The sequence below is a fragment of the Pollicipes pollicipes genome, unplaced genomic scaffold, assembly GCF_011947565.3.
Source record: "Pollicipes pollicipes isolate AB1234 unplaced genomic scaffold, Ppol_2.1 Scaffold_4740;HRSCAF=5597_pilon_pilon_pilon, whole genome shotgun sequence".
Classification (NCBI taxonomy): Eukaryota; Metazoa; Arthropoda; class Thecostraca; order Pollicipedomorpha; family Pollicipedidae; genus Pollicipes; species Pollicipes pollicipes.
The window spans coordinates 622,908-641,839 of record NW_023596545.1 but is presented as its reverse complement, the minus strand read 5'-3'; the positions used below and the strand labels follow the sequence as shown (position 1 = coordinate 641,839).

General features: G+C 58.8%; 1 protein-coding gene across 1 annotated transcript in view; it reads left to right on the top strand.

The window, feature by feature from the left end:
* Positions 1 to 18,932, top strand: part of LOC119098832 (uncharacterized) — a 64,869-nt gene that overhangs the window by 31,431 nt on the left and 14,506 nt on the right. Inside the window, exons 3-10 of the mRNA XM_037221881.1 lie at positions 919 to 1,084; positions 2,614 to 2,808; positions 6,488 to 6,533; positions 6,830 to 6,886; positions 11,690 to 11,821; positions 14,836 to 14,917; positions 15,699 to 15,835; positions 17,006 to 17,136. Coding sequence (XP_037077776.1) covers positions 919 to 1,084; positions 2,614 to 2,808; positions 6,488 to 6,533; positions 6,830 to 6,886; positions 11,690 to 11,821; positions 14,836 to 14,917; positions 15,699 to 15,835; positions 17,006 to 17,136 — 946 coding nt within the window. The remainder of the gene's footprint in view (positions 1 to 918; positions 1,085 to 2,613; positions 2,809 to 6,487; positions 6,534 to 6,829; positions 6,887 to 11,689; positions 11,822 to 14,835; positions 14,918 to 15,698; positions 15,836 to 17,005; positions 17,137 to 18,932) is intronic.

Here is an 18,932-nt window from a genome sequence, read left to right as displayed (position 1 = left end):
AGGGTGCTGCTCACCCAGCCAGTGACGTGCCACTGGCCCGGTTGGAGCACTGTGTGGAGTGGCGTACTTTCGCAAAATAAATGGGGGAGGAGGGGGGGGGGAGGGGCTGACAAGGGAGAGATTGCCAAACCTTTCCCCGAAGCGCGTAAACGTGTTCCACCGAATTTGATCCACGTTATTCTTGAAATTGGGATGCGAGGTGGAACCCTCTTCCGACCTCCACAACCGAATAGGAAACTACACCGCTGCCAGCATGAAAATGGGCGGCAAACCTGACGCGAAACGCCGCCATTGTCGACATGCGTGATGATCCCTAATCTCGCCGTGTTAGGCGCTGCCGCACGCTATCCACTATTCATTACTGGGGTAGTGGGGGTGTGGGGAGGGACGTGCTGACGTGGCGCACAAAGCTGTACCCGTCGCCGGTAACGCGTGCCAGTTGTGTGGGTGCGGGTGTGGGGAGGGGGAGGGGCGGGGCGTCAGACCGGCTCTGAATGGGCCGCCCCGCCGGCCGCGTGCCCGCCGGTCGGGACCCGCCAGCTGTGGCGGGCTGCGGAGGATGGGCGCCGGGCCCGGCCTGGTCCGTCGCGCCCTCAGATGCAGCGCCGACTGAATGTCCTAGCGCGTGCTGCCGTCGACGTGCGGCTTTGAGGCGGGATGTCGAGTGGGTTCCTGATTACTCTGACAACTGCTGCTGTCTAGGCTAGGACTCTGCGAACCGTCTGCGACCTGCGGAATGTTGGGCGGTGTTTTGACGTTGCATGCGACTCTGTGACCTACCGAACGACCGTCTTAAGCCCTCTCATCCGCGAGGCCGCCTCTGTCCGGCCCCGTGAGGTGCCACTCCGTTCCTCGGTGGACTGTGTCCGCGGTGCACCCTCGTCCGACCCTAAAACTGAGCCTGACCTCCGTCTGCAGGATCGGCCGTCATGCGACCCCCGCCGCTGCTGCTGCTGGCAGCTGGCGCTGGCGACGCTGGTGCCGGCCGGCTGCGGGCCGCCTCGCCGGCCGCGCTGGGCGCCCAGCTGGCGCGTCCTGCGCGCCGCCCGCAGCGTGGTGGCCAGCGCCAAAGAAGCGCGCGACGGTTAAGTACGCACAGTGCTGGCTGCCCGTCCGCCTGGGGCTGGAGACGGGCTGGAGGCGCCGAGCGTCGCCCGCCTGGGGGCTGGAGACGGGCTGCCGCTAACTTTGTTGGGGATGGCTTGGCTGGTCTGCAGGCCCAGCTCGTGCCGTGTGTTCATGCTGCAACAGTAGCCCGGGTGTGGGGTGGCTGGCATGAATATCCATTCGTGGGTCTATCCGTCCCTTATGCATGCTTCAGTGCATAATTCCTCTTCTCGTGTCAAACAGGCACTGCTTCAGTCATTCTACGTGAAAAGTCCGTCGTTGCATCTCGTGCTTAGTGATTGTTTATCTTTGTGGTAATCGAATACCACACCTTCGCGGTTCATGTAAACAGCCTCGCCCAGCTTTTCTCCCCATGAATTATCATCAGGGCACCGCCGATTTCGAACGGAAATGCTGCTGTTACACGTCTGGAAGCGTAGCTGTCTTTGTCCAGCCCCCGTCGATGGGAGCTGTGTGCCAGTCTCATGGACTTAGAATGTCGCGGCAAAAAGCAAAGCTGTCATTTCGCCGACGGTGCTGCTCTGACCACATGTCTGTCTGCGGCTTGTCCAGCTTGCTTTGGCTGTGCCCGTATAACTGACTACGTGAAATCAGACGCGACGGTGCACATCTGCGGTCGTTTGACGTGTCGTATGAACCAAAGCATCGGGCTCTTATCATGCAAAGCGTCATGAAAGCAACATAATGGCGACCGCACGAAAGCCAAGCACGTCCCGGTCACGAACTGAGCTCTACTGACTCGCTGCTGCGCGACTAGAACTACGTTCGCTTCATCTCGTATGAGCTTCACACCAGAATGCTGCACGCTTTGCGTCACTGTTGGCGAGTGGGGTCTGTCCGTGTCCAGCCTTGAGGGGCGTCGATTTTGTTTGGCATCCACATTCCGGCTATGGCCGCCGTCACGGACGGCTAACTGCGCGACGGCTTTCGTGCTGCTGTCTGCTCCCTGTCCTTGGCTGTGATCCCTCGACTGCATGAACCCGTGGTCAGTCGTCTGCCTCAGTGGCGGCCGCGTCCGCTGCCGCCTGCTGGGGCTCCGTTGCCGCCGGGTCCAGACAGCGTCGCGCCGCTCACATGCCGCCCTCCACCCCCACGCGAGAGGGGCCTCTGCGCGGTGCAAGACTGTGCGGGTGCTGCCTCTGTGCGCCGGCCAAGTGCCGTCCGTCTGTGCCGCCGGCGGCGCCGTTTTATGCGCTGTTGTGTGGTGGTCGTCTCTGTGCATGACCGTTTTCTTAGTGCTGTCGCTTTCGCTACCGGCACCGCCATATCGTTGCCGCCTCTCGGGAGCTCCGTGGCGCTGATTGGGAAGCACATGTGGATCTTGCTCTTGCTTTTGATGCCGGCAGAACATGCTATGCAGAATGGTGCACCTCGAGCCTGACAGCGTTCTGGACCCCCATTCTGGACCGTAATGCGCAAAGTAGCGCGGCGATGTGCCGTGGCTGTCTGCTGACGCCCGGTCGGCCGGGCCGCCCACCGCTGCAGAGACGGGCCACGTGCAGCGGGAGCGGCTGGTCGCCACTCACACGGACAGTGACGGCACCAAGTACCAGTACTGCGTGGAGCGCGAGGAGGTCAAGGAAGAGCACGGCATCCACGTGGCGTCCTGGCGCTGGACGGAGGTGCAGACCTACTACGCCATCACGCTGTTCATCGTCATCGCCGGCCTGGCCAAGCTAGGTCAGTCTGTCGGCTGGCCGGGCGGGCGGCTCGCCCCCGCCGACGGCCGGGGCGGGCCGAGCCGGGGTCGGCAGGGCACCGCTGCTGACTGCTGGTCGAGAAGGCGCCGACAGCCCGGCGCCTGATCGGGCTGACGGCGTACTGATTTTTATCAGCCCAGGCCCGGCTTGGAGTGCAACTGGTTTGCCCACTTTCAGTTTCCCCGATTTTCTTGATTCATTTTATTCGGGGGCTCTCAACGTGTGGTCGATATTGCTGCCTTCAGAAAGCGTGCCCGTGTGATGTCAAACAATGATGAAACAGTTCGTTTTGCTAGAGTCGCCGAGCTAATTGTGCCGTCTGAATCCGATTTTAATTAGACGTGGTCGTGATGCAAGCGTTTGTTTTTTGTGCTCTTTATCACAAATCTAGACGCAAGTCATTCTGGTTGGGTACACTTCTTCGCGGCAGGCTGCTGAACGTGTTTTGATGGCGAAGGAAATTTCTGCCTGGTGCCACATATCCACATCCCTGAGTGTGTTGCCCCTTGCAAGCTGTGAACCAGCTACTAAGGTATCAGTCCAGTGCAGGTCACTCGTGGGCGGCTTGGACGATACCCAACTTCGCGTGAAGCCGCGCGTCGCGTCGCTGCCCTTGCTGACCCGCATCATAACAGAGCTCGGACGCACAACCTAGAAACTCAGATAGGGGTTTGTAACAAACAACCAAACATAGCAAACAGCCCATGCATACGCCAACCGAATAATAGTGCACGATTGTAATTATGACAAAGCTATGATCATTGCTGCTCTCCGCCCTCGGACATCCGTTGTGTTGGTGCTTGTTCCCCTGCGGGCCGTCACGCCGCCGTGGATCGCTCAGGTATTCACCGCTACACCACTCATGCCTCGGACACTGCGAGGTCGCCCCCCCCGAAATGCACAACTTAACTGTTCGCAGCACTCGCTCTGTGCGGTCCGCCGTCGTTTCCCCCGCACATGTACTGCTCAATGCGCCTGCTCGTTGTCCAGCCCCGTTGATCCGCAAGCCCCTCACAGAATGTATGCATTACACAACCTGTCTGACCCACTGGGTAACGCGCACACCCTCCCCCATCGCCCTGCGTGCCGCGCCAGTCGCATTCCCGGCGTGTTGCTCCTATCGGCGGGGCCAGCGGCGGCCGAGCGGTTCTCGGTGTGGCGCCGAGGCGGCACGCGCTTATCGGTGGCCAGTCGACCGCCAGCTCCGGCGGAACTGTACCTCCGGTCCAGCCCGGCCCGGCCCGGCCGCCGCCACCGCCACCGCCACCGCCACCGCCACCGCCACCGCCACCGCCACCGCCACCGCCACCGCCACCGCCCAGACGATAAACAAAGCCATCTGCTGTGCAAGTGACACAAGCCTCAGGCGACATTGCTCAGAATTTGCACATCATTTTTGCCTAAAACCAATATTTTTGATATGCTGCGGGCACTTTCCCGCAACACGCCGGGAACGCTTGAAATTGCAATGACAACGTTCTAATGCCCCGGAACATTGGCTCTCCATGTGCTGAAATGAGCGGGGATCTTGTGCCTGGTTCGAGGTACCCAAATCCGCAGCGTATGTGCATTGACATTTCTGGTGTTACTGCGCCGCACATGGCCGGCATGCCATGCATTCTTGTGCGGTGTAGGCCTCCGCCGCGCCGCGCCACACCAGCCGGCGGGACCTGGCCGGGCCGCGACTCAGGCTGACGGCCGCGCCCGGGACGGCGGGTTGGTGAGCGGCACTGGGCGGAACACTGTCGTGGAGTCGGGGTCAGATGACGCAGCGTTCGTAACTGTACAGCGCGTCGAGGAAGCATCGGCGTGCGTGGCCAAATTCCAGCGTTTCTTACTCAGCATCCAATCTTCTTTTCTGACCTCTAGCCGGACGGAGTCGCGTAGGTGTCCGCGTTGTCATGTTCAGTGGCTCCGCCGAACGCCGTTCGCCGGCAGCTCTTCCAGCGGTCGGCTGGCGGGTGGGCTGCTCGAGCCCGACATGAGAGCCCGGCCTGGCCGGCCATCCAGCAGTTGGCCGCTGGCTCGCACATTCCTGCGCTCTGACCCGCCGGTCACGGCCACCGCGGTCACGAGGCGGTGCAGGAGCCCCACGTGAGGGCCCGGCCCGGCTCGCCGGCCGCGCGCTGAGCCCCCGGTCACGGACACGGCGGTCACGAGACACTAGCCTCGATGTCCGGGGCGCACACCCAGTCATGGAGCAAGCAATCGATGGATGGCTTTCGTACGTTGTCGGATCGCTCACAAGAGGAGAAGCAGGATAAGTTCGAAAGCAACAAACAGAAACTGGTAGGCTCGACCCACAAGTATGAAGGCGTAACGAAATGCGTGGGAATTAGGCTGATGGTGATTGGGTATTTGTTCTCATTCAGCTTTACATTAATGTATTTGTATTTACACTTACGTATACTCATTTACATCTATACCGTCATTTAGCGACGTTTCAGTTTTACTGTTAGTCGAATGGACGGTTTTTCATGCTTTCGCGAATGTCGCTTACGAAACGGGAACGTATTGGAAGCTTAATGCGACTTTCATGTTGTGGCTGAAAGCAACATAGGCGACATGTTATCCTGAAGCATAATGATGATAAATGGAAACGGCCGAGAGCCAACTCGAGATAGAAATGACCATCGTTACTGAAAGCATTTTCGATATTAGAGGTTTTACCGCCTGGGCTACGGCTTTGAACATTTTTAAGTGCAACTTGAACTTGCACTTAAAAATTCGTCGGTGCTTTGCCATGTATGAGACATGCCTCAATGGACTCTTCTTTGGATTCATTGCTCAGGAACGTAAAGCGACCAAAAAGGGGAAATCTGGAATCTGCAACACCTTGGGAGGACACCTTAAGGTACACCTTATGAGTACAACACACTAGGAGGACACTTTAAGGCACACCTTATGAGTACAACACACTAGGAGGACTCCTTAAGGTACATGTTATGAGTACAACACATTACGGGGACGGTGACATATCGTTTATGACATCGAGGATATCAAGCTCAGAGCGTGTTTGTTCGCAATCTCGCTGCGCCTTGTTGGCCATCTAATTCGCGTTTAGGAAGAAAACAACAGCCGCCTGGGGCCAGGAACCTGCGGCCGCTGCGTGACGACGGCTCACGTGCTGTTCATCGCCCAAGAATCCCCGCCTAAGACTGCCACGGGCGGTCCCGGACTGTCGCGCGGCCGCCGCTTGACAACCGTATTGTCACCCCGCCAAGTGTGTCCTAATCTTCAGCTCCACTCTTGGACTCTGGAGTGGCCAGCGCTGTGTGTCTAAACGCGGGCATGCCTCGTCTTATCGTGGCCGCCGTGTGGGTGGAAAGGGCCGCGAGGGCACCGACAGAAGCGGCTGTTTGGCTGATGCTATTGTTGTTGTTGGGAAGCACGTGCGGTGAACCACGTGCCGGCGCTGCTGACTCAAGTTACTGGGGTTTTCCGAGCCACTTGCACTGGACTGTCATCGTTGTTGGCGCTTTGGGCGGGTTTGCCGCAGTGGTCTGATGGATTTTTAGCGTGGGTCTGGTCAAATGGATGATAAACTTCCTATGGAATGTCTTTAACCGCGCGCCAAAAATGCGTGTTAAAAAGGCGTTGTTTTTCTCTTTTTGTCGGATATTTTTCACTGTTCTTACTACCTTATGATTTCTTTACAGGCTTTCATCATGCGCACTTTCTGTCATCTAAATTACCAGAATCATGGTGAGTGCTCGCATCTTTTCATGTGTGTTTCCATGGTAGATCATGTTTTATTACCATGAACACCACTATAGGTAGCTCATAAAGTACTGTGGATTGTTGTACATAATTTATCATATAACTATGAATGCTTAGTTCAAAGTGCTAATGCGAGAAACGATGTTGGTCATATTTTCCTGTCCCTATTTTGTACTGATTTGCCTATATCCCTTCCAAACTACCGCCACATATACACATGTTTCGCGCACCTGATGCAGGTGTCTCTGTCGGCTGTGACGCGGCCACGCCTCCCATTTCAGCCTGCTCATCATCCTGGGCATCTTCGTCGGCATCATCACGTACCACATCCGTCACCGGTGAGTCGGTGACGAGCGCCGGCGGCCGGGCTTCCTCCGAGTCTGGGAACGCCCCGCCGCCGCCCCGCGCTCCCCACAACCGTGCCTCTCACGTGGCCTCGCGGGCCCTGCACTAGCGGCGCATGAACGCCACAGCGCTGCCGCTGAGGGCGTCTGGTCACGCCTGTGCACGTCACGAGCGGACCCGGCTGCTTCGTGGGAGCTGTTCCGCCGTCTATCGTCGCGTCTGTCTTCCGTGTTCTGGACCCGGACTCGTCTGGGGTGTCCAGCGCCCCAGAGCCGCCACCGCCCGGGGCAGCGGCCCTTGCCACGTTCCGCGGGTCCGGTGCTGTCCAGCCGCGTCGTCCAGCGACAGAGAGGTTGCGTGCGGACGGACCCTGCACGAGGTAGGGTGAGGGGGTAGGGCATGGAGTCAGTCTCTTTTTTTGCTCGGTCCTAAAATGGATCCTGCTGCCATGCGGCCATCAACTCGCCGTCGGTGCTACCAGAGACAGCGCCACCGGCAAACAAGACGGGCACGTGCGTCCCCCGAATATCCTGGACTGCGGCATGTATCTGTGTTAAGAGAACATCATATGAAAAGCGTGCGTGCAAAACGTTCTCCATTCTGTCCTCTGATCATCTTCCGGCGCTGCCTGGAAGCCATAAGGTTGCTTAGGAAAACTAAACTGCCGGCATTTAGAACGTCCCAAGCAAAGAAGGAAGCCATGAGCATGCAAATAGAACACAGTGGGCTGCTGTTGGCACAAAACCCTGGCGTCAAGTCTCTAAACTCAGTCACAACCACGGCTATCGAGGGAACGCACTAACGGCAACAGGAACGACTGAAACAAAATTAATGCTATTTCTTTCGGAACGTTGTGAACACTGCAATGCCCGGGTAAATACATCAAAGGATTTTTCCCTAGTGATAACATGCTACTCGTCAATATGCACAACTTGTGAACAGCCAGTTGCATACACTAAGTGTACACAAGACAACCGTGGATACGACGAAGGTCGCGATACACACGACTGCCGCGCCGCGGGTGCGTTCAGATGCCGCCCGCTGTCGCCGGCGGCCTGATCGGCATGACCCCAGCGCCGGCCCCGTGTCACGCCCCGGCTGACCTCCGCCAGACCGCCGGGTCGCCAGGGTCAACAGCAGGCTCGTCAGCGGAATGGCTGGTCGACCGCGGCGTTTTGTCAACGGAGACACGGACAGTCACGTCACGGAACGGTCAGGTCACGCGGACAGCCACGGCACGGGACGGTCAGGTCACGCGGACAGGCACGTCACAGGCACGGTCAGGTCACGCGGACGGCCACGTCACGGGCACGGTCAGGTCACGCAAACAGTCACGTCACAGGCACAGTCAGGTCACGCGGACAGCCACATCACGGGCACGGTCAGGTCACGCAAACAGTCACGTCACGGGCACGGTCAGGTCACGCGGACGGCCACGTCACGGGCACTGTCAGGTCGGTCAGCGGTATGCGATTCACGTGCCGTGGCCGTCGCGGCCTGGCGGCCCGTGTGATATCCGTACTGCGCCTGCAGGACCAGACGACTGGCGCGGTTTGGTCAACAGAACGTGGCCTGGCTGTTTGTTAAGCCCTTGGCTCGGACCGGCGTCAGAGGGGCGTGTGGTCGACATCTGCAGGTGCTAAGGTCGCCGCTGGCGCCATGTGCTGCGGCCGGGTGCGGCGCTGGGCCCGCTGTAATACACAGCAGCCAGGGGTCGAACCCTGCACGTTGCGGCCACGGCTCCCGGTGTTGCTCACAAGCCGTGCGTTGCTGCGCGCCGGCCGCGTGGCCTGTCGCCTGTCGCGGGGGCTGACCGGCGCCTGGCGCCCGGTCATGGTCTGACCAGCGGACAGGCGGCGTCCTCCGGCCGGCGGCGTCTGAGCTGCCGCCGGCCGGAGGACGCCGTCCTTAAGCCGGTGGCGTCTGAGCTGCCGCCGGGGACCGCGCCGGCAGCTCCGCCGGCGGGGACCGCGCCTGCTCCCCAGAAGGAGCGAGATCCCCGGGCCGCAGGCACTCCGCACGAGGGGCGATGGCAGGCGTCCGCTCCCCCTCGCGCCAGAGCCTGTCGTCGACGCCGCTGGGCGTCGGGCGGTAGGGCTGAGCGCCCGGCTCGGTCGGCCGACCGGGGTTGCGTGTGCGCCGCGCGCCACGCTGCTCCCGGGCGCTCTCTGCATTGAGCGGGCGGGTTGCAGGGGTCGCACGACTCGTTCGGCGCGTGTCGGCAGGGGGCGGGGTGGGAAGGGGCAGGGTAGAGATGGGGGAGGTATTACCTCGTGCTGCGCGTGGCCCGGCACCAAGGTCAGTGACTGGTGGCGGCACTGGGCCGGTGGATTTTTGTTGTTTTTGTTACTGCTTTCATTGCTGGCGACACCAAAAGGACTCTTAACTCCCGGTTTTCAAAATAGTTAGATGGGAGCGCCGCTGGTAATAATCGCCCGTCAGGAATGTAGGAGGTACTGGTTCAGTGACGTAAAGGAAGTGTTGGTTATAATGGCAATCGCCACGTTTCAGGCTGTGCTCACGGCCATTCATGGTCAAGTTTTACCAATACAGCCATTGCTTACTCGAAAACGTCGTTTAACCAGCACTTCCTAGCATGATGGGGTTGACTGTTGCCAGAGTAAGAACTCCCAGCGAATGATTCCACGGCATCATTGCGACAGAGGGGCTGCCTTGTGCGGCTCCAAGCCACACACTCTCTCCCGCCTGCGCGGGATTTCCGCGCGTCGACCCGGCCGGCGATCTGGGCTGGCAGTTCCGGCGGCTGCGATAGCACCGACTGCAGCGAACTCCAGCTCTGTCAGCAGCACGCGCGGAGTGGCGATGGGGGAGGGGGAGGGGGAGGGGGTAGTAACCGGCTAGCAGGAACCGTCAAGGTCATGACGCCTGCCCGGGCGGCCAGGGTGTGCTCATGGAATGCCACGGGTGCGCGCTGAGGGGGATCAGCTCAATGGGTGTTCGCAGGATGATCACTCGATGATCACTCGCTGTTATCATGTCTGACTATAATGTATAATCATATCTGTGTAGGCAGGGGTGAAGTTTCTTAATCATTTTGAGCGGGCTAGCTACTCTAGTCACCCAAACTTGTAGAAGGAAGTGGGCCGAATTCGGGGACCGTTCCCCGTTTTTGACTATTTTGGAGCAGATTTAGGCATTTGTCTGTGCTCAGCTCAACTCAACCTAGCTTCCCCCAACTCAAACCTAGCTTGTGAAGCTTCGCCCCTGTCTGTAGGTGTTGTGTGGTAACCGGAGCCCATCCGCCGCAGGGTGTTCTGGTTCCTGCCCGGTTACCTGGCGCCGGGAGAGCGCGTCTCGTAAGGCGTGCCGCGTGACGCGTGCTGTGTGCCCCGTCCGTCCCTCCGTCCGTCCGTGAGGCGGCGCACTAACAAAACCGCCGCATCCTCCGCAGACGCCGGCCAAAGCGGGCCAAGCCTTCCCCTGCGGTCGCGAGGCTGCGCGCGCCCGCTGGTGTGGGGCAGGGGAGGGGTCACGCTGGGTGGGGGAGGCCCGCATTGTGCGCTGTTGAAGGAGAGACGGCCGGCGAGGCGCAGCTCAGCGGGCGGAGCAACGTCTGCAGTAGGTGACCGTTGGTCGGCCTGGGCCCTGTCTTGTTGGTCTTGTTAGTTCCAGTCGGGTCGGGCTCGGGGACGCCCTGCCGGTGTCAGCTCGGAGCGGGCTCAGATTTGTATCAGTTGTCTCAATGGGCGCCCCCTTGACGGCAAGCCAGCTCCCGAGCTGCAACACTGGCTGACGGGTCCTCCGCGAGGCGGCTGTAGCGTAAGATCAGGGGTCTGGTGTTGAACGTCAGCCGGGTACACTCACGACTAGTATAAGGTAACGCCTTAAGGCATTGCCTCACGTGACCGACGCTGGAAAATGGCACCCTGCAAAAACATCAGTTCCGTGCCTTTGTTTCGCGAAGAGTGGCCGGGCCAGTTGGTTCCTGAGCGTCGTCTGAGCAGACGATGATAACACTATCATTTAGCACATATAGATAGCACACATAGATAGCACATCGAAGGTAGCGCTACCCCTGCGCCGCAATTTCTCATGCCAGCAAGGAGCACATGGTAGCGATCATGATAATTTGTGTTTTTATTGTGTTGGAAATGTGTAGGCTGCGTCTCACATTCCTTCGTGTGCAGTAAAATTTTTCAGGCTTTAATGTTCCCTCTCCCGTCGGTCGGTTCCGTCTTGTTCCCGGTTCTGTTCCTATTCTTGTTCCTATTCCTGTTCTTATACTTGGTCCTATTCGCGTTCCTGTTTCTCTTTCTCTTTCTGTTTCTGTTCCTGTTTCTGTCCCTGTCCCTGTTCTTGTTCATGTTCTTGATTTCCTGTTCGGTCGGTTCCGCCAATCGGTTTTCAGTTTGTGGTGTTACACTTGTTTTGCCATTTTTGCATGCCTTTAAAACAGGATTTCCCAGCTTATATCATGATAATGCTGGTCCAGAATAATGCTGAAAGTAACCAGAATGTCGATATCCGTTAACAGCCCGCGCTCGACGATTATCCGATTCTTACGAGCCCCTTACCGCTTTGGATGTGCATGGCAGTGCGACACACCTTCCATGCCTGTCGACCGGGAGCGCCGTCGTCGTCGTCGCGAGGGTGGCAGTTTGGCAGGTAGTTTGGAGCGTGCCCCGCTGCGCGCGCAGACGTGCGCCGTCACTTGCCCAGCTGCCAGTGTCGGCCGTCCGCCTGCCGTTCGGTGCTGGGCCGCTCGCCTCAGTGGCGTGCTCCGCGAGCCGGCGCGGTCCGCGGGAGGCGCAGCCTGACCTCGTCATCTGCCGCAGGCTCGACGGGGAGACGTTCCCGGCCATCGCCTTCGTCAACACCTCAGTACGGGTGCTCGACTGTGAGGACGAGTTCGCCGGCTTCTTCCCCAAGTTCGACTCGGAGCTGTTCTTCCTGGTGCTGCTGCCGCCGTGAGTGGAGCGCCTGACCTGACCCGATCGTGACCTCGGGTCGACCGATCACGACCCCAGCGCGGTCCCTGTCCGCTGGGCCTCGCGCAGGCGGTCACAGTGCTCTCCTGAACGTCGTAGTTATATCATCACGTTTAAGATGAGATGTGTCGTGGTACCATCGATGTCGTAGGGAATATGTGGCCATTGCATATCGGTGTTGCGCCCTCAAAAGATTTGCACTGTATCCGGTCGCTTAATAATTGCGGTGCTAGGCAGAGGTTGTGTGCCGTATGCTGTCAAACACTAGACAAACATGCGGATATGCGCGAGCTTGATCAGACCCACTCGACCGACATTTTTCTCGCGCGAGTCTCTCGATGACGCTATGTCGGGCGCCGCGGTCTCCAGCGGCGCGGAGGAGGCCAGACGCCACGATCTGCTGACCGCAGCCAGTTGGGCCCAGTCGCTGACGAGCCCGATAGCTTGGATCACGAGCCTACCCGATGTCGTCTGCCCTGCGGGCTCTGGCGCTGGTTCTTTGCTGCTCCCTGAGGCGAGGCCTCAAGTGGGGAGGGGAGGGTAGAATGAGCAGCGCATAATATTGCATGTATGTGCGCGTGCAACGCCTACCAACGGTGAGATATTTGCATTTGTTGCGCGTGGGTCGTTGCAGCCAATGCACAGGCATTCCGTGTCAGCGTAGGTAAGATGTATTGTATTATCCGCTCTCGCTTAGGAGAGCCCCTTTAGATAGGGTAATATAACCGGTTGTGGGATTGCTGGAGATGTCAGGCGAAACTCCAAAATCAAATACCGCGCTGAACGTCGTGCATTTCCGTATGCTTGCCTTTTACATTTATCATGTTTTGTGACGTTTTATTCCGACATTGACCGCCTCTCCTCCCCCTGAAAGTATCCACAGCCTGATGATGAGAATTACCTTTCCGTCGAGCGAAAGGCAGGACGTGCTGAAGCTCTCCTCCGACTGACGTGCGTCAGTTCGGTTTTCATTGCTCGTCAACGCTGCCTGATCATGCATGCCCAGCTGGAGGTCCAAATAGCCTGCGTCATGAACGCACGCGATAAACTTCAGTCTTCAACCCCCCAGTAATGAGTTGCCGCAACCTGTTTTGCACAGCCGGCCGTGACGTTGGGGCCGCTCCAAAGTTCGATGGCCCTGGCGAGTCGCCGGCATTACGCCGGCCACCTGCCGTTTGGCGGCCGGGGCAGATGTGTTCGGGAAGTCCCTCCAGCTCAGACCCGGTCGGCAGAGCTGTCTCCGGTACGGCGCCGGGCGCGAGGCGGTTTCCTCGTTGAACTCCCGGTTGTCCTCCGTTGGGATGAGGCGGATTGGGCGCTGCTCCGCTGCTGGGAATGGTCAAATTTTGTTATCGGTACTGGCGAGACGTTTCCAGCACTGGGACTCGTGAAACTGTTCCCCTACTCTTTTTCGTCTATCTCAGAGAAAAAGTCACCAAATAAATTTATAAAATGATTGCAAGTAACAAATTGACACAATGCCAGTGGTAGCGACATCTGTGTCTGAAGCGGCGCCGGTGCTGGCTGCTGCTGACTCCGCCAGCCAAGCGGTTCAGCTGGGGGACGGCTCGGACTCACCTTTTCACCAGGTGGTGCGTTGGGATGCTCTGGACCATGCAAAACTATGACCCGGCCGCCGCTGCCGCACGTCCTCCCTCTTATCCACGTTCACGGCCCATCGGATACCCTCACACCTGGCGTCACGGGGAGTGTGCGGTATCCGTGAGACATGAGTCAGCCATACTGTCCCCCTGCCGCGAGCCCCGCCCGAGCACCAGCACGGCTCGGGGCGGTGTTACCAGGGCGGAGTCAGTCTCGCTGTGACAGGTGGCCCAGGAGGGCCACGGTGGTACCAATTCTTGACCTTTAGCAATAACTCCAATAATGAAACAACTCCAATAACTCTAAAGCGGTGATTTTTCACCACACACCCAAAAGTGAAACCAGTTCTGCGACCCTGCATTTGCCATTGGCCGTCACCTAGTGACAGAATCAGTTGCGCGGCTAGCCGCCGATTCCAGGTGGGCTGGCCGCCGGCCCAGAACCGGCCAGCTCCCGCCAGCCTTGTCCGGGCAAACACGGAAACGTCTCTTATCGACAGGGGTGCGATATAGCTGTGGACTTCTGAAGACGCAAGCATTCCACCTGCTCATGTGAATGAACTTTGCTCCGAAGCTATCCGGCCCCAAATTCTTCTTCGACATTTTTGCCCATCGTTTCACCGTTCATGTGCGCAGTTCGTATACACGGGGTTTTAAAGCGCATGGGCCAATGTAGTGAATTCCTTTAAACAAGCATTTGGGTACCGAATGAAGTGAAATTACACGTTCATTTGACAACTGCTGAATGCAGCCTATGCATTTTGCCTTATTTCGCGTCTGAATACCGACATAGCGCATCATCCACAGGCACCTGATGAAATGGCAGGTGGGACTGACGCCACTGACGGCTTTTGTGTGCCCTCTTCTTCACCTGCCTTTTGGGAACGGTCCGTTATATCTCGTTGCCTACCGTTCTGTCGGTCCGACGCGCCGCGGGGCTGTGCCATGCTTGGACTTAGAGGGCGACACCCCGACGGCGACCGTCACTGCGGCTGACCGAGTCTGCCGCGGCCGGGCCGCTCTCCAGTGGGAGCGGGGCTGTCGCCGGCCGGCGGCGCCGCTCAGATAGGCAGCGCTCGCCGCTGATAGACGGCGGACGGTACATCCGCACGTCGCCCACTGGCAGGAGACGGACGAGCGGACTGCCGCTTCGGCCGCGAGCACTCGGCGAGAGTGGTCATAACGGCCGCCGATGTACCCCGCCGCTGCCCGTGGACTGATCCCGAGCTGACCGGCCCCGTCTCCGGGGTGCCCAGCCGGTCGCCGTGACGGGCAGCCACCAGCTGAGCGGCCACCTGTCCCCGCCGGGGCGGCCTTGGTGCCGACCCGACCCGGGAGGCCCGGCCGTGTGCCGTGCGGTCCGTGACCGTCAGCCGCCCGCCGTCGTTGCAGGATCGTGCTGGAGGCCTCCTACTCGCTGCACGACCGCACCTTCCTCGACAATCTCGGCACCGTCTTGCTCTTCGCCGTCGTGGTGCGTAACGCGGCAGTGCCGAAAGCACGCGCACGCACGCCTGCGCGCGCGCGCGCGCACACGCACGCACGCACGCACGCACGCACGCACGCACGCACGCACGCACGCACGCACATGCACGCACGCACGCACACGCGCAAGCACATTCATGCACGCACGCACGCACGCACGCACGCACGCACACGCGCGTACACGCGCGCACACGCACTTGCTGGCATGCACGCAAACATGATCGCTACTGAACACGTAATGTGCGCATAAACACGCGAATGATCACGGTGTGCTTATGCATCTGCCGCTCACGCAGCCCAAATAATGCACTAATCAAGGTTGCGCGAAAAGAAATGAATGAAGGCGCGCAAGCCCGAACACACACCTGGGATTCGTACCCATTGCCATCATAGATCCGGGCGTTGCCTTCTTCGCGCCTCATGGATGCATGCAATGGCGACATGTTGCCGCACCCATCATCCAAATTATAGCCACCGCGGGGTGTTGCACGTGACAGTGTTTCTCACGCGCCGTACGGTCGTCGACACGGCAGCGTCATGTTTCGCTTTCGCTGCGGCCGATTACAGACCCCCACCACGCGCGTCATGCCGCTACGTGTCCAGCCCCGCTGGCGGAGCCGTCTGCCGATCAGCGCGCGCTTGTGTATGTTTGTGTGTGTGTATGTGTGTGTTTGTGGATGTGGAGCGGGCACCTCCTGGACCGGCCTGCACGGCGGGTGCCTGCCGCGAGGGGCTCGCGTGAGGGCTCAGACGAGGCGGTGTGCGCGCAGGGCACGCTGTTCAACATGTTCATCATCGGCCCGGCGCTGTACGGCCTGGCCGTTTCCGGTGCCATGGGCTCGAGCATGCTGTACGGAGGCGATGCCGTCAACGCCACCGAAGGGGTCTACGACATCTCCAACGTCAGGTAAGACAGTCGACGGTGGACTTGGCAGGGGGAGGAGGAGGGGAGCGGATATACTGAGGGACGATAGGGACTGACTGAACAGCGAATCTCCATGGCAGCTAGGCTTCGAGTGCCGCACCCAAAGCTGAATAATCAATTAAACATCCGGCCGAGCAGCCGTGAACGTTGTGCTTGATGTACGAAAGAACGGCTTCAGCTCCTCTTTTCTTCGGCATTTGTAGTTCAGGTATTTAACGCCGAGTTAACGACGGCCTTCAATGTGTGGTGGGGTCCTGACGAAACGACTTTATCGTGCAATCATTGGTTGCATTGACCGCTCGGCGTTTCAAGCTCTGTTTGTGATCACCGAGTCACCTGCTCCTGATCATGAGAACAGCTTGAAACGTCGAGTGGTGTCAATATAATTAAAGCTTGCATTATAACATTGTTTAACGAGTCCCTCCTGGTATATGGAAGGTCAAGAACCTGACACAAGAACTCTTAAAGCCCTTATCAGGTAAAACTTATGCTTTCTTTCGCCGTCTTGAGGCGCGGTCTGGCGGACACACCAATGTCAGCTCACACGTTGTATCGGCGATGATTAGGCCGTTGTGGCCTGTTACGCCTCCTGCTGGCGGATGTGCCGTGTGATTCACTGGACCAGTGAACTGACCAGACGCGGATCAGGGGCGTCACGTGACGTCAGGTTTGCACCTGACCGCTCCGTTGGTGCGTCGCCGTCGTTTAGTAGATTCCCGGCTTTGACAGTCACGGCAAACGGGTCCCGATCGGGGTTGGGGTTCGAGGCAGATCTGCCTCTTCGGCTGCGCAGTGACATTCACAACACTACAGATTGGAGACTGGCCGTATCTACAGGATATCATGTATTGCCTGACTCGCGCAATGCTGTTTAGACTTGCGGCTAAAATATAATTTCTCTGCTCTCGTGGTTTGCGCAACTGCTTCGCCTTTTTGCGTGCATTTTCCAGTCGACCACGTACTTAACCGTGCTGCTTCAAGATGATTATATATAGTTCAGTACATTCCGTCGGATGACGCCTTTTCTCGGCGACACAGTTCGGTGCAGACGCTGACACCAGGTCTCTGTGCCGCAGTTCGGTGCAGATGCTGACACCGTGTCTCTATGCTGTAGTTCGGTGCAGATGCTGACAGCGTGTCTCTGTGCCGCAGTTTGGTGCAGATGCTGACCTTCTCGTCGCTGATCGTGGCGGTGGATCCTGTGGCCGTGCTGGCCATCTTCCAGGAGGTCGGCGTCAACAAGGACCTCTACTTCCTCGTGTTCGGGGAGAGTCTGCTAAACGGTCAGTGTTCGGGGAGAGTCTGCTGAACGGCCAGTGGTTGGGGAGAGTCTCCTGAACGGTCAGTCGTCGAGGAGAGTGCTGAACGGTCAGTGTTCGCGGGGACTTTGCTGAACGGTCAATGTTCGGGGAGAGTCTGCCGAACGGCCAATGTTCGGGGAGAGTCTCCTGAACGGCCAGTCGTCGGGGAGAGTGCTGAACGGTCAGTGTTCGCGGGGACTTTGCTGAACGGTCAATGTTCGGGGAGAGTCTGCCGAACGGTCAGTGGCTGGGGAGAGTCTGCCGAACGGTCAATGTTCGGGGAGAGTCTCCTGAACGGTCAGTCGTCGGGGAGAGTCTGCTGAACGGTCAATGTTCGGGGAGAGTCTGCCGAACGGTCAATGTTCGGGGAGAATCTGCCGAACGGTCAATGTTCGGGGAGAGTCTCCTGAACGGTCAGTCGTCGGGGAGAGTCTGCTGAACGGTCAATGTTCGGGGAGAGTCTGCCGAACGGTCAATGTTCGGGGAGAGTCTGCCGAACGGTCAATGTTCGGGGAGAGTCTCCTGAACGGTCAATCGTCAGGGAGAGTCTGCTGAACGGCCGGTGGTCGGGGAGAGTCTGCTGAACGGTCAATGTTCGGGGAGAGTCTGCCGAACGGTCAATGTTCGGTGAGAGTCTGCTGAACGGCCGGTGGTCGGTGAGAGTCTGCTGAACGGCCGGTGGTCGGGGAGAGTCTGCTGAACTGTCAGTGGTCGGGGAGAGTCTGCTGAACTGTCAGTGGTCGGGGAGAGTCTGCTGAACTGTCAGTGGTCGGGGAGAGTCTGCTGAACTGTCAGTGGTCGGGGAGAGTCTGCTGAACTGTCAGTGGTCGGGGAGAGTCTGCTGAACTGTCAGTGGTCGGGGAGAGTCTGCTGAACGGCGGTGGTCGGGGAGAGTCTGCTGAACTGTCAGTGGTCGGGGAGAGTCTGCTGAACTGTCAGTGGTCGGGGAGAGTCTGCTGAACTGTCAGTGGTCGGGGAGAGTCTGCTGAACTGTCAGTGGTCGGGGAGAGTCTGCTGAACTGGCAGTGGTCGGGGAGAGTCTGCTGAACTGGCAGTGGTCGGGGAGAGTCTGCTGAACTGTCAGTGGTCGGGGAGAGTCTGCTGAACTGTCAGTGGTCGGGGAGAGTCTGCTGAACTGGCAGTGGTCGGGGAGAGTCTGCTGAACTGTCAGTGGTCGGGGAGAGTCTGCTGAACTGTCAGTGGTCGGGGAGAGTCTGCTGAACTGTCAGTGGTCGGGGAGGGTGGATGTCGGCGCTCGTCCCGCACGCCTCGCCTCCTGCGGGGGGGGGGTCTAGCCCGGCTTCTCGGCCGGTCAGTCCTGTATCCCCATCCCGTGGTGCTGCGTATCGGCGAGTGACCGCTTTTGAAGCGTTTCCGATTACGATGATTTGATTTAGGTGTGGTTTGACGGGCAGTCCAGGAAACAAGCACGTGGCAAAGCGAAGATGGGGCGTAAGGGCCGAGTGGTCGGCGTCTTTGGCTACCACGCGAGGGCCTGGGTTCGCAACCTGGGTTCGAACCCCGACTGCGTCATGACCCCTGAGGGCTAATATTACCTCTGCCGTCGCTGACACTTCTCAAAATGCTGTGCGACGATGTGCGTGGCTTTCCTTGAAAAAAAAAAAACAGGCGAATCCCCTGCCCTTAAAAAGCGAATAGCGATGTTGTAAAAACGGTGCATTATCTACAGGTAGCATTACTGGCGTCCGAAGACAAAAAGGCTAAGTGGTATCTTACCTAGTGACGCTCAGGCCTTTGTGGCTTTGGACGGCAGATTA